Genomic DNA, 14,744 nt, shown 5'->3' on the forward strand with positions numbered 1-14,744 from the left:
ACAATCAGCATATCTCATATTTTGTTCTCAATGTCTCTCTTTTCTGGGTTTGATTAGCCGTTATCCAGTTTAAGATAGTATAATACTTAATTTTATATTCAGCATTCTCCTTTGCTACTGAATGATACTTTAGCTAACACATTTGTTAAGGTATTATTTGAGTTAAATTTTAAAAGAGGCTTAGTATTTCAATGAGTGAAGAGGGAGTGTAGAAAAGATGATAAACAAACAAAAGCATAAGGAAAAGAAATCTCTGAGTGTGTTTTCAGGTAATGGTAAGTAATTAGAGCTTAAGATATGTGAACTTTATGTATGAGAGTAAGAGGAAATCTTTGAAAATGTAATTGGGGCTACAGTTTGCTAAACCTTTCCATACCAGGCTAAAGCATCCTCATACTTTCATGAACGGTCCAGCTACTGATTGTTCGTGATGTCCTGCCTCTACAATTAAGCTCATGCTCTTTAACAGTGTACTATATGTGTTGATCTCTGACCATTCTGTCCAAATCCTCATTTCTCATCACCCTGCACCATTTCCATCTCTTGCATGAGGTTCTTCCTAAACATTCATGTCCAAAAAGACAAATTCCCCAAGATTTTGCACTTTGCACTTTCAATTCCCACTCACCTAATGTTTGGAATTATTTAACTTTCTATGTTTTTCATCTTCACTCCCAGACTACATAAGAAGCCAGTCAAAGTCAACACACTAATTCTTTCTGTCTCCTACATCAGCACACAAAACGCATGTAGTTTTCATCCTAGAGATTCATCTTCTGTTGAGTCCCTTTCCTCTCTTCTCCTGCCTTCTCTCTCTCTCTCACATGCTCTTTCTTTCTCCCCACCCCTTGTTCTCCCTCCCCCTCACACACACACATATACGCCTCCCAACACCACTCAGTTTTTGCTGCTTTCCTGTATACTTTTGCTTTGAATTATTCCTGATGGAATCTTGTATTTGTCGGCTTATTTCCTAGATGGGAAGTGATGGAATTTTACGCCTCAGTACTTCAGCTCTAAATAATGAATTCTTTGCATATGCAGCACAAGGGTGGAAACAGCGACTGGCAGAAGGTAAATTTCTGGTTTTTATTATTATGCAACATATTGGAGTACACATACTGTACTAAGCTTTGCACTTTTCTCTGATTTCCAAGTCTTTTTTCCCCACTGAAATATAGTTTAATTTATTAAAAACTCATATCCCATTCCAAATGAGTTCATTATTTTTTTGTTATAGTTTGCATTTTTGATGTCAGATATTTTTGAAGAAAGCATGATTTTATCTTGGATGTAATAAAAATTTTGATATAGTGAGATTTTTTTGAAATGGCCATTTTAATTGCATTGTTTGATCTATTATCTATTCTCTTATGTGTCCTGGAGCCTAAAGAAACTTCTTTTAATACTTTCTTCCCCTGAAGTCACCACTTCATCTTATTGTTCCTTTAATCTCCAAGCTTTTTGAAAGACCGAAAAATACTCAATACTACCACCTTTTTCCTCTTTACATACTCAAACTGTTATAGTCAGGGGCGGCCCCACTATACCCAGCTGAAATACCCTTCCTAGAGAAAGAACACTAGTGGTTTTCTACTGATAAAATCCAGTTTTTCTCATCTCAGTCTTTATTTCAAGTTCTTCTGCCAACATCTCATTTGTTTTTTACCCCATCCAATTTGAGACCATCTCCCTTGGACATTCAAAACAGATTTTTAGTTGTTTTCTGGGGCTGCATTTCTGACAGCACTTTCTCAGCTTCTGTCAGGAGCCCCTATTCTTCCGTCTGATGGTAAGCGTTGCATCTCCAGCATTTTTGTTTTCTAACCGTTTTTTTCTCTAAGCAGCCTCGGTCACCATCTTGGCTCCAACTATTGCTCATATGTCAAGAATTTCCAAATCTGGCGCTCTCCCCCATCTCTTGATCCGTAGGGTTCTGTTTCCAGATCTCACTCACTGATAACAGGCACCTGAAAACCAAAATGCCCAATATTAAATCCACTAGCTTGCCTTCATACCTACTCCTCCTTCTGCTTTCTCTCTTCTCTAATGTCATCGTTGTCTTCATAGTTCCCTAATTTAAAACCTTACTGATGTCCTTGACCCCGTTCCTTTTTTCCAGGCCTATCTGGTCATGAACTGTTACTTGATTCCTCTTCAATGTTCCGCTGCTGCTGGCCAAGTCATAATCTCCACCCCTTATCTATGCTGTCTATAGCCTCCTACCTGGAGTCCTCTAATTGCTTCACCCTGTGGTCAGACCTATCTTCCTAAGCTGCTCGTGTGGCCATATTCCTCCCTCACTGAGTGCCATCAGGGCCTCCCTCTCTTTCTTGTAGGAAAATGAAGAATTCTCTTTAAAACAGGCATTGGGTAATTGGGCTCAGCTTCCTTTCTCATTTTGTTTCATCCTATGTTCTGCTCATAACTAACCACTTGAAAGCACATAAATATACATCCTTATTTCTCTGTGCCTGGTGATTAATCACTTTATATAAAGCCTGATCATCCTCCACAAGCTTACTGAAGAATCAGCTCCTATATGTGATCCTCCTTAATCATCTTAGGCAGAATTAAGTGCTTTCCTTTTTATGCTTTCACTATGTTTATTCTTATGGCCTGTATAGGGCTTTTGACATTATATGATAGTCAACTAAGGACCACTATTTCCACCAGACTGATTTCCTTGAGGACAGCGGATGTACACGCTTATTTGCAGCCTCTAGCATGCAATATATTTGCTAAATGCTTTAGAGCGTATATGTAATGAAATGACTATTTGAATGATGTTCATAAAAAGAGAAGCTGTAGAAATGTTATCATTATTCATCCTTTTACTTTTCAACATCCAGAAAAGTTTACTCAAAGGGATTATATGTTTTCTTTCTTAATTGGCCAAAGACTTGACCACTTTTACTCAATATGTTACCATTTTCTGTCCAGGAGAATTTACCCCAGAAATGCAGTTGCGGATAAGGCAAGAAATTGAGAAGGAAAAGAAAACAGAACCGTGGAAAGAAAAATTCTTTGAGAGGTTTTATGGAGAAAAGTAAGTACTAGAGTATTTTTTCTCATTTCTCTTAGAAGGAAATGAAAATGTAATTCTGTGCTTCACATAGCACACTCATATGCTGTAAAGCTTAATAAACCTGCAATAAAAGGCAATAGTCCTTCAGCATAAGAAATTGCAGATAAAATTATAGTGGCATATCAGCACTTAAATTTTTTTAAAAAATGCATTTTCAGTGGTTTATAACTTGTTCATGAAAATTTATTTCAGGCTGAAAATAGCACATGAAATCCTATAGAAGTCATTTTAGTTTTCTTAATTTTAGTAAAATTCTCATTTTCAAATATTTTCAGTAATGAATATAGATAAGTAGTTTTAGGAGCATATTCTCATACTTTTCCAAAAATATTGACTGTAGATATGTATTTTAATCTGTGTTTAGTCCTTGTTTTAGGGAGAGCCTGAGGTATTATCCTTCACTTTATCTTCCTCTTCGAATATAATCTGTTTTTAATTTATTATTTGTGTGTATGTATATGTGTGTTTCTTTTTTAAGTGATATTAGCCACATAAAAGTGTAATAGTAACTGAACTAACATGAAAGCAGTTTCACCTTTGCCTGACATTTAGCAGAGATGTATTCTACTTCGGCAAAATTAGTGTCTCCTAGACAATCAAATCCCTAGGAAAGGAGAGGTTTAGGAGCTAAATATTAACAATAACTTCAGATCTTCCTCAGTAGAGGAGTTTGGGCTTTAACTCACACATAACACAATTAATACTTGAAAGTTGTTATTTTGTTTAGAAGACACAGAAGTGGTTGCAGATAACATAACCTATGCCATACATGCCGGAAGTCTCACATGGAACCTCTCCATGAAAAGAAATCAGGTGATTAACAGACTGCTTGCAACAGACACTCAGAATAGGCCAGCCTTGGAGAATTGTCTTACCTGGCAGTACTCCTGAGTAGGGAGGCCCGTTTTTATTAATAATTGTTGTGCCAGGATTCCTGGATGCATGTACAAATATAAGCAAAACTAAATAGAGATAATGACTTTTCTCAAAAATTAGAAATGTGGCAGGCTAGTTATATGTCTTCACATATAGTCACTATCTATATTACTCAAGTCTTTCTGCATCCACTAGAGATTTAAAAAATATATTCAGATTCTGCAGACCCTCCCCAAACATACTGACTGAGAGTCCCCAGGAGTTGGTCCCAGGATTCTTTATTTTTAGAAGCTCTGCAGGTCATGCTGGTGCCCAGCAGGATTATGAACCCTGGGGGACAAGATTGAAGACCACATAGAGGCTTCCCTCTCCTTTTGTCTGTGAAAGGAAATGTTGGGGGTGCTCTTTCCAGTAATGGCAGAAACATAACTGAGTGAGTTACCTCCAAAGCATTGGTTCTTAATTTTGGTTGAGTAACGGACCCATACTTTTATTAATTCAGCATATTTATCCAGCATCTCCTCTGTGCCAGATGCTACTCTGAATGCCAGGGGTGCAGTGCTCTGTAAGACTTCCCAGGCTCTACCCTCAGAGAGCCTCCATTCTGGAAACTTACATTGCAGAGAGCTTTCCTTCATTCAAAAATAACCATCGCACATACTCTGGCTCCGATCTGTTTTTAAGAGCTTTGCAAATATTACTTCATTTGATCCTCCCAATAATTCTATAAGGGGAATGCCATTTTTATTAACATTTAAAAAAAAAAGATTAGGAAACTGAAAAAAAGTGAAGCTAAGTAATGTTCCCAGGTTTATAACAGTGACCTTAAGCAGCTTGCTCAGGGTCTTAATCATGCAGATCCTTCTCAGAAAATTTCATACACATGTATAATTTTTTGCATGAAATTTGGTGGCTTCACGGACTCCCATGGATATCACATTTAGGGCCCATGCCCTGGAGGTTAACAGCTACGACACTGTGAGTAAACATGACCCCTCATCACCATCACCAAGCTCCGAATAGAAGAAATTCTTCCCCATGACCCTTTTCTTGCTGTAATTTATCTATAGCTTCTGTCCCCTCACATCACGGGACTTGTCTTTTGTTCTTTTCTGTCTTTGAATACGTACTGGATAGCAGATGTATTTTGCGCTTCTCATTTTGTTACTCCTAGGTTTCCTATATTCCCCCAATCTTTGAGGAATTTTTCTAGCACTAGAGAGTTTTCATTTTCAGTTGACTGACACCTGTGCCTTATCATTGCTCTTAAGTTTTTTTCAAGAATTTTTCCCAGCATTCAAACTCATCTCCAATTAAGATCTGATTTAGTTTTCTATTTGTTTTAGATATTTATTATGATTCTTACTTGCTTAATTGCTTAATCTGTTTATAATATAGTATTCTATATTTGTTTTACTTACTTAGCAGTCATATATATATATGCTAAGAATTATATGGCTTAGTCTGTGAATTTGTGGTTTAGATTTCTAGAGGTTAGGGATTTTCTTTGCATACTATGGGGCGTGCTATGAACATCTTCCTTCAATGCCTTATGCCATCTTAAAATTATTTTCTCATGAAAATAATGAAATATTGACATAGGCATATTTTATACAGTCCTGTTTTATATATATATATATATATACACACACACACACACATATACTTACCTATAGATATATTTAATAATTAACTATTAATCAACTAGCAGAAATTTGGCTGTCAGTACGTACACTTCTGTATGTTATATATCTAACCTACCATCAGTGGTATCTCTGCTTGACCTAGTCCCAAGGGACCTTATTTCTAGCTGATTACTCTACTTTAAATTTATCTGTAATGTAGTTGTTTTGCTCCTCTCTGTATGATATAGTTATAAATAGTAGATTTTGAGCCCATCTTAGGGAATGTCTAAAGGAAAGAGACTAATTGTGAAGGCAAAATCTTCTATCTTCTTTTCAGAGACTTGTGAACTTAAGAAGCCAATGATCAGATACTCAAAAAAATGTATTCAGTTTTATTTCCCTCTCATTTTGAGGATTTTATTTAAGTAAAAGGTTACAGTGGATTTCACTGAGGTATTTTCTTCTATCAGTATTTATTATAGCTGTATTTCTTCACTCAAATGTGTCTCTTTCTCTGGAAACGTTCTGCTTGTCTTTGTCATTGCCTGTACCCTTATTTAACTTCATTTAGAACAGCATATTTCTCTACCATCTGATGCTGACCTTGTAACTTAATATGATAGAAAACAGTGATTTACAGTAACTTGATTGTAATTCTGATTAGCTTTGCCTTAAAACCTGAACACTGGGCTGGATTATTTCTTGATTTTTTTTTTTTTTTTACTATCTTGAATGGAATATCTTTACAGGAAGAGATCTACATGAAAGAATTTTAAAGTCTTGCTTCACAGAAATGTAAGCTGGTAGAATAACTTTGATGACCCAAATTATGTTTTGTTATTCTATAATGAAGTTTCCATATTGTTTTAGAGTAGACATTTAGATGCTAAAATAAGACGATTAACACTTTTAGATTAAAGAGAACCAATCTTTGGAACTCATTTTAATTTCAGAATTTGATGAATTTCATTCATCTTCCATTGATCTCAATTATTTAGTTCTGTTACATCCTCTGAAGACCACTTCATTTTCTATTATAAGAGCATCTTTCTTCTCCCTGATTTAAAAAAAATAGATCTTACATATTATTTTGCTTTTCTGCTTATATTTTCTAATATTTGTTGTACATAATTTTCTTATTCCTTTTACTAACACTTGGCAAGGTTCATATCTTCTTGTTTACAAAATAAAAATCTATACCTTTCTTAACCAGAAGAAGAGTTTTTTGTATAGTTGTGTTTATAAAAGCAGCAGAAAAACTGCACCATTATAAAGTAGTTTACATAAATTAATCATGTTAGTGATTATAAGATTAATTTGATGCATTTACTTCTATTGAATACTATATTTGTGAGAGAACCAAGTTGTACCTTTCTGTGGCTGAGCAATAAATATCTCTAATTTCTGTTCAGGCTGGGCATGTCAAGAGAGGAATCTATGAAGCTCACTTCTAGACCAAACAACGATGGAACTGAAAGTAGTTCCTCATGTGGGACCTCTGGCCTTCCGGGTTCTTCTTCACAGACTGCCTTGGAAGAACAACAGCCAAAAAGCATGAAAAGTCAAGCTTCTCCAGAGCCTGTTTTCTGTGCCACTCTTTGTCCTATGGTAGAGGTTCCAGCTAACGAAGTGATGGCAGAATCAGAATCAGAGGATATCTTGATCCCTGAAGAATCTATAATTCAGGAGGAAATTGCAGAAGAGGTAGAGACTAGTATCTATGAATGCCAGGATGAAAATCATAAATTTTCTGAGGAGTCTGAAAGTCCAACCAACTCTCATGAAGAGCCCCATATTGCAACTCCTGAAGATAACTTGGAATCTTGTGTTATGATGAGTGATGTTTTAGAAACCTTGCCTCATATTGAAGTTAAGATAGAAGAGAAATCAGAATCTCCCCAGGAAGAAATGTCGGTTATTATTGATCATTTAGAAGTCTGTGACTCTCTTGTTCCTTCCACTTCATCTGTGACTCATGTCAGTGACACAGAACATAAGGAGCCAGAAACTTCAATAGAGACCAATACTCCAAAAATAAAAACAGGGTCATCTTCTCTAGAAGGCCAATTTCCAAATGAAGGAATTTCTGTAGATATGGAGCTACAGAGTGATCCTGAAGAACAGCTTTCTGAAAATGCTTGCATCTCTGAAACTTCCTTCTCTTCTGAGAGCCCAGAGGGAGCCTGTACCAGCCTGCCATCCCCAGGAGGGGAAACCCAGTCCACGTCAGAAGAATCATGTACTCCAGCCTCCCTCGAAACGACGTTTTGTTCGGAGGTGTCTAGCACTGAAAATGCAGACAAATATAATCAGAGAAATTCCACTGATGAAAACCTTCATACATCTTTGATGTCAGAAATATCTCCAATATCCACTTCCCCCGAAATATCAGAAGCATCTCTTATGTCCAACTTACCATTAACATCTGAAGTATCTCCAGTATCTAACTTACCTTTAACATCAGAAACATCACCAATGTCTGACCTACCTTTGACATCAGAAACTTCTTCAGTGTCTTCCATGCTTCTCGCCTCTGAGACCACTTTTGCATCCAGTTTGGCACTTCCTTCAGAAACATCTCCAATTTCTAATTCTTCCATGAATAACAGAATGGTGCATCAACAAAGAAAGTCACCATCTGTATCTGAAGAACCACTCTCCCCACAGAAAGATGAACCTTCTGCCCTGGCCAAACCTCCGGGAGATAACCTTACCTCTCAGCAAAAGACTCTACCCAATACCCCTGAACCCATCATAATGAGTTCTTCTTCCATTGCTCCTGAAGCATTTCCATCTGAAGAATTGCACAATAAGACCCTGAGTCAGCAGCCTTGTAAATCACATGTTGACAATGAGAAGTCCTACCCTGCATCAGTTCCAGAGCTTCCTTCTACTGAAATGATAAAAGTTAAAAATCATAGTGTCCTTCAAAGAACAGAAAAGAAAATAGTATCCTCACCATTGGAATTATCTGTTTTTTCTGAAGACACAGAGAGTAAGGGAAATGAGCTTCCATCAGCCAAATTACAAGAAAAGCAATATGTATCATCAGTGGATAAGGCTTCATTTTCAGAAGGCTCTAGAAATAAAACACATAAGCAAGGGAGCACGCAGAGTCGGTTGGAGACCTTACATCCTTCCAAGTTGTCAGAGCCCTCCAAGTCACCTGATGGGATAAGAAATGAAAGTAGAGATTCAGAGATAGCCAAAAGGAAAACTGCAGAGCAGCACAGCTTTGGAATCTGTAAGGAAAAGAGAGCCAGGATAGAAGATGATCAGTCAAGCCGGAACATATCATCTAGCAGCTCACCTGAGAAAGAACAGCCTCCAAGGGAGGAGCCCAGGGTTCCCCCTCTCAAGGTATGATACTTAAAAAAAAAAGAAAAAAAAAAAGGAATTCCATAGGTAGGCTTTTCCTATTTAGAAACTTAATTTTTCAAGAAGAAATTAGTTTTTCCTCCTTCCAGTTTTTATGCAGCAATTTATTATCTAATCCGCCCAGCTACCAATCTAATAGTAAATGATCCTATTTATGACTGTGTATTGAACTCATACAGAAGTTCAGACACATGCATATATTTAGACCTCAGCCTTTAAGGAAAAAGACTGAGAGAGAGAGAATAGGGCGTGGAAAATCATGCAGGCCACTAAGACCCTGGGACTTAAGGATATTCCACAGCATAGGACAGAGACATACATAAACTTGGGAAAATGTGGAAAATTATTCAGTATTCTGTGAAAATTCAATAGGACTAGGGAAAGAAGTAGTCAGTCAGAGGCCAGCATTAAGGAGATGAAGTACATATTATCCCTTCATTTTCCAATAAAGATTGAACACCACCATTGCCTAGCAGAGAGAACCTAGATATGGTAGAGCCTCATTCAATATTTCTTGAATAAATCATTAAAATGTCCTTATGAACCCTGAGGGAGAATGCTGTATATACAGATATACAAATCTCATTTTTTTTTATTTCCAAGATAATAAAGAAGCCTTTAACATCACAAAATAATAAAGCCTTTGACAGATGTTTCTATTTATATACTTTCTTTTCATCCCGGGTAAATTTTAACTCTCAGAAAACAAGCCTTTCATATAAATTGGCTCTACCTAAGTAAACTGAAAATTAAGATTAATTCAAAAGAAACCCTTTGTGTAATTAAAAAAAATCCTACCCTCTTTCATTTATACTTACTTTGTGCTTTTATCTGAGCCCATTTATATTGTGGTACAATAAAGTAGATTATTTCATCATAGGATTGGTCTAGAATTATAAACATCTCAAGGTTTTAAAAAATCTTTTTATTTTTCTCTGTTTCATCTGCTTTTTTTATGTGACTCATGAGCTCTACAGGTCGACTTAATTTTAAGAGTATGATGGTAGTTACTCTAATAAAGCAGTACCTATTAAATAAGAGTCTAGAGATGTAAAAGATGAACGTGAACTCTAATTAAAAACTCACTATACATTTTAATTTCTGAAGCAATAGAATAATATAAATATCCTTTTCATGGGAAATATTTTTAAAGACACTAGTCTGATTTTTTTGTCAGAAGCTCATTTTCACAGTGATATGCACTTCATTTAAAAATAGATACCTAAGTACACAAACATATTTGATGTTTGTTTGGTCTTAAGCTCTTGTTTAAGGATATTTAAGTTTAATTTTTTAATGTGTTGAATTTTCTAGACTAAGGGAAATATTTAAAAAGGAAAATTAAATCCCCCTACCCAAATTCATCTTTTTTTGGCCTTTGGATTAGAAGAGAGATTTCACAAGCAGTTTTAAAATGAGAAATGAGATAACTCAGGGAGATAGTTCCATCCATCAAAGTTCCAAAGCATAATTCTAAATGGATATGTATGATCCTGTAGGATGTGTCGATTATAATGTAAGTATACATATGTTAGCAAAAGAGAGATAAGTGTTCTAGGAAAAGCTTTTTTGGAAGGGTGAAAAAAAGGAACCAGAATACGTATAAACAGCACTGAACTGGGAGCCCAAGGACTGTGTTATTCACTGGTTATGTGACCCAGGGCAGTCTACCTCCAAAGGCTTGAGTTGCTTTACTATATATTGAGGGACTCTAGCTAGACCCATTCTACCTCTATAAATCTATGACTCTAAGAATGCTTTTAGTGACTAGAGCATCACAGCATTGCTATGGGATGCCGGTTGTTAGGTCTTGTGTCTCATCAATTTGATGATGAATTTGTGAGTTTCTTAATTGGCATGAGTAGGTGAACAATATGTATAAAATTCAGCAGATTGTGGGTTACCAACATCAAAAGAAACTGCCCAACCCATACTTTCATTTAAAAGCAGAAAATCAGAGTTGCCCTTGCTTTTATGCAAATGTAATGGTAATACAGTCCCTTTGGAAAACAGAGCACTCTCACAAATATAGTCTTATTCCATCTTTAAAACAGCTCTTTGAAGGAAATAGACCAGAAATAACTAGTCTCATTTTACAACTGAGTTTACCAACTTGTCTTGTGTTCTTATTGTGTATGTATAAGGCAGCATGCAAGGTGGCATGGGAGTACATAAAAACCCTTGAGTTCCTGGTTCAGAGAGGTTATTGGAGAAACAGGGACAAAGTGATTTGCCTAGGGTCACACAGTTCCTTTGTGTAAATTCAGAATGAGAATTCTGACTAGTTACCAACTTCTTGGTCGGGGCATTTATCTTTGGGTCAATTTAAGACAGATAAACTCAAATAGATTTGATGTTCCAGTTTTTCATGCCAACAAGGAGGATAATTTAAAAACTAAATATCTCTCGAGTTTTTTTTAGCTAACCTCATTTTAAGAAGCATGGATTTTGTTTCCATTTATATGAGGCATTTAAGAAGATGTTTCATTTCCATGCCAAATGAAGTCGCAATTGATGTTTTTGTAGATTAAAAAAAGAGATTAAAAACTTGATTTTCACGTTCATGCTACATTTCTTGTTGCTTTATACCCTAAAGGCCCATCCAGGGATTTAGGTGTAGTTCATTCCACATCATGAGAGAATGCAGCCAATCTTTTCTCTTGCACTGTCACATTCTACGTGTCTCCTCTGTGATCATGTATGAAGCATGTTATTTTTCTCTTCTCTCTCTCTTTTAGATTCAGCTTTCCAAAATTGGGCCACCCTTTATAATCAAAAGCCAACCAGTCTCCAAACCAGAGTCTCGATCATCCACTAGCACATCTGTCAGTGGGGGCAGGAACACAGGAGCCAGGACTCTTGCAGATATCAAGGCCCGGGCCCAGCAAGCTCGGGCCCAGCGAGAGGCTGCTGCAGCCGCTGCTGTAGCTGCTGCAGCGAGCATCGTCTCTGGAGCCATCGGGAGCCCAGGAGAAGGTGGAAAGGCGAGAACCCTGGCACATATCAAAGAGCAGACGAAAGCTAAGCTCTTTGCAAAACATCAAGCCCGAGCCCACCTCTTCCAGACCTCTAAAGAGACCCGATTGCCTCTGCTCGGCTCAAAGGAAGGGCCTCCAAACTTAGAAGTTTCTTCTACCCCTGAAACAAAAATGGAAGGTTCAACGGGTGTCATTATTATCAATCCAAACTGCAGATCTCCTAGCAACAAGTCTGCGCACCTCCGGGAGACCACCACTGTATTACAGCAGTCTCTTAACCCAACTAAACTTCCAGAAACTGCCACTGACTTATCTGTGCATAGTTCTGACGAAAACATACCTGTGTCACATTTATCTGAGAAAATTGTTTCATCTACCTCTTCAGAAAATAGCAGTGTGCCCATGCTTTTTAATAAAAATTCTGTCCCTGTATCTGTTTGCAGCACTGCTATGTCGGGAACAATTAAAGAACATCCCTTTGTGAGTTCTGTTGATAAATCCTCCGTTCTAATGTCTGTTGACAGTGCAAACACTACGATTTCTGCTTGTAATATAAGCATGTTAAAAACCATCCAGGGAACTGACACTCCGTGCATAGCCATTATACCAAAATGTATTGAAAGCACCCCCATGCCGGCCACTACCGAGGGCTCTAGTATATCGAGCTCCGTGGATGATAAGCAGTTACTAATACCAAGCAGTAATGCTAGTAACTTAGTCTCCAGTCAGTACACCTCTGTGCCAACTTCCTCCATTGGAAATAGTTTGCCAAACCATCTTTCCACTAGCTCTGTCTTGATTCCTCCAACGGGAATTAACAACAGATTTCCTTCTGAGAAGATAGCCATGCCTGGGAGTGAAGAACAGGCCACCGTATCCATGGACACCACTGTGAGAGCAGCCCTCAGCTGCAGTGATTCCGTCGTGGTCACAGACTCTCTGGTCACACACCCACCTGTCACAATGTTTACTGGAAACATGCTAACAATAAACTCCTATGATAGTCCTCCCAAGTTAAGTGCTGAAAGCTTGGACAAAAATTCAGGGCCTCGAAACAGGGCAGACAATTCTGGGAAACCTCAGCGACCACTAGGGAGCTTTGCACCAGCAGCCATAAACAGATCAATTCCCTGTAAAGTCATAGTGGACCACAGCGCCACGCTGACCTCCAGCTTGTCTCTGACTGTCTCCATTGAAAGTACAGAAGCCAGTGTGGACATCCAGGGCAGGTCAGTGAGGACAGAGGCATCCATACAGCCCGTGGCCTGTCCTCAGGTGTCTGTTATTAGCAGGCCTGAGCCCGTTGCAAATGAAGGCCTAGATCACAGTTCTAGTTTCATTGCCGCATCTACAACGAAACAAGATTGTAAAACATTGCAAGCCACCTGCACAAGCCTCCGAGAATTGCCCCTTGTTGTTCCAGATAAATTAAATGAGGCGACTGCTCCTAGTCATAGCTTTGCTGAGCAGGCACGTGGCCCAACTACTTTTAAAAGTGAAGCAGACACAACCTGTAGCAATCAATACAACCCAGGTAACAGGATTTGCTGGACTGAAGACGGGATGAGGAGCACGGGACAGCCTTTGGTTAGTCACTCGGGTGCAAATAAACAAAAAGAATATCTAGAGCAGAGCTGTCCAAAGGCCATCAAAACCGAACATGCCAGCTACTTGAGCGTGTCGGAACTTCACCCCAGGAATCTCATAACAAATGTCACTCTTCCTGTGAAGTCCGAACTTCATGAAGTGGACAAGGGATTTAGAATGGATACTGAAGACTTCCCAGCCCCTGAGCTGCCTCCTCCGGCTGCAGAGGTAGCCTCTAATGTACAACAAACACAGAATGTGAAAGCTTCCACCTCGAGTCCCATGGAAGAGGCTATTTCCTTGGCTACAGACACTCTGAAAAGAGTCCCTAGCACGGGGAGCTCAAGCTGTCGACTGTCATCGGTGGAGGCTAACAATCCACTGGTGACTCAGTTACTACAGGGCAACCTGCCTTTGGAAAAAGTGTTGCCACAGCCCAGATTGGGAGCCAAGCTTGAAATCAGCAGGCTTCCTTTGCCTCTTCAAACTACCTCAGTGGGTAAAACAGCACCAGAGAGGAATGTCGTGGAAATGCCGTCCAGCTCTCCAAACCCAGATGGTAAGGGATACTTGGCAGGGACTCTCGCGCCACTACAGATGAGAAAGCGAGAAAACCACCCCAAAAAGAGAGTCGCCAGGACTGTGGGGGAGCACACTCAAGTTAAATGTGAACCAGGGAAACTGTTGGTGGAGCCGGATGTCAAAGGGGTACCTTGTGTTATCAATGCCAGCGCGAGTCAGCTAGGACACAGCCAGCCGTTTAAGCAAGAGTGGCTGAACAAGCACTCCATGCAGAACAGAATCGTTCACAGCCCTGAGGTCAAACAGCAAAAGCGGCTGCTGCCCTCATGTAGCTTCCAGCAGAACCTATTTCACGTTGACAAGAATGGCGGCTTTCACCCTGACGCCGGTACCTCACACAGACAGCAGTTTTACCAAATGCCTGTGGCCGCCAGGGGCCCCATTCCTACCGCGGCTCTGCTACAGGCCTCTTCCAAGCCCCCGGTGGGATGTAATGCATTCGCCTTCAACAGGCATCTTGAACAGAAGGGACTGGGAGAGGTTAGTCTTTCCTCAGCACCTCACCAGCTGAGGTTAGCCAACATGTTATCCCCCAACATGCCCATGAAAGAAGGCGATGAGGTGGGAGGCACCGCACATGCCATGCCAAACAAAGCTCTAGTGCATCCGCCGCCGCCCCCACCCCCGCCC

At 39.0% G+C, this 14,744-nt stretch overlaps 1 protein-coding gene across 1 annotated transcript in view; it reads left to right on the top strand.

Moving 5' to 3' along the window:
* The first annotated feature begins 977 nt into the window (after positions 1-977).
* The window catches only part of ASXL3 (additional sex combs like transcriptional regulator 3), a 14,881-nt gene continuing 1,114 nt past the window's right edge, over positions 978-14,744 (top strand). The window contains exons 1-4 of the mRNA XM_012656587.1: positions 978-1,074; positions 2,944-3,049; positions 7,002-8,949; positions 11,706-14,744. The exon at positions 11,706-14,744 is cut by the window's right edge and continues 1 nt beyond it. Coding sequence (XP_012512041.1) covers positions 978-1,074; positions 2,944-3,049; positions 7,002-8,949; positions 11,706-14,744 — 5,190 coding nt within the window. The remainder of the gene's footprint in view (positions 1,075-2,943; positions 3,050-7,001; positions 8,950-11,705) is intronic.

This window comes from Propithecus coquereli, unplaced genomic scaffold (assembly GCF_000956105.1).
Source record: "Propithecus coquereli isolate 6110/MARCELLA unplaced genomic scaffold, Pcoq_1.0 Scaffold51, whole genome shotgun sequence".
NCBI classification, from domain to species: Eukaryota; Metazoa; Chordata; class Mammalia; order Primates; family Indriidae; genus Propithecus; species Propithecus coquereli.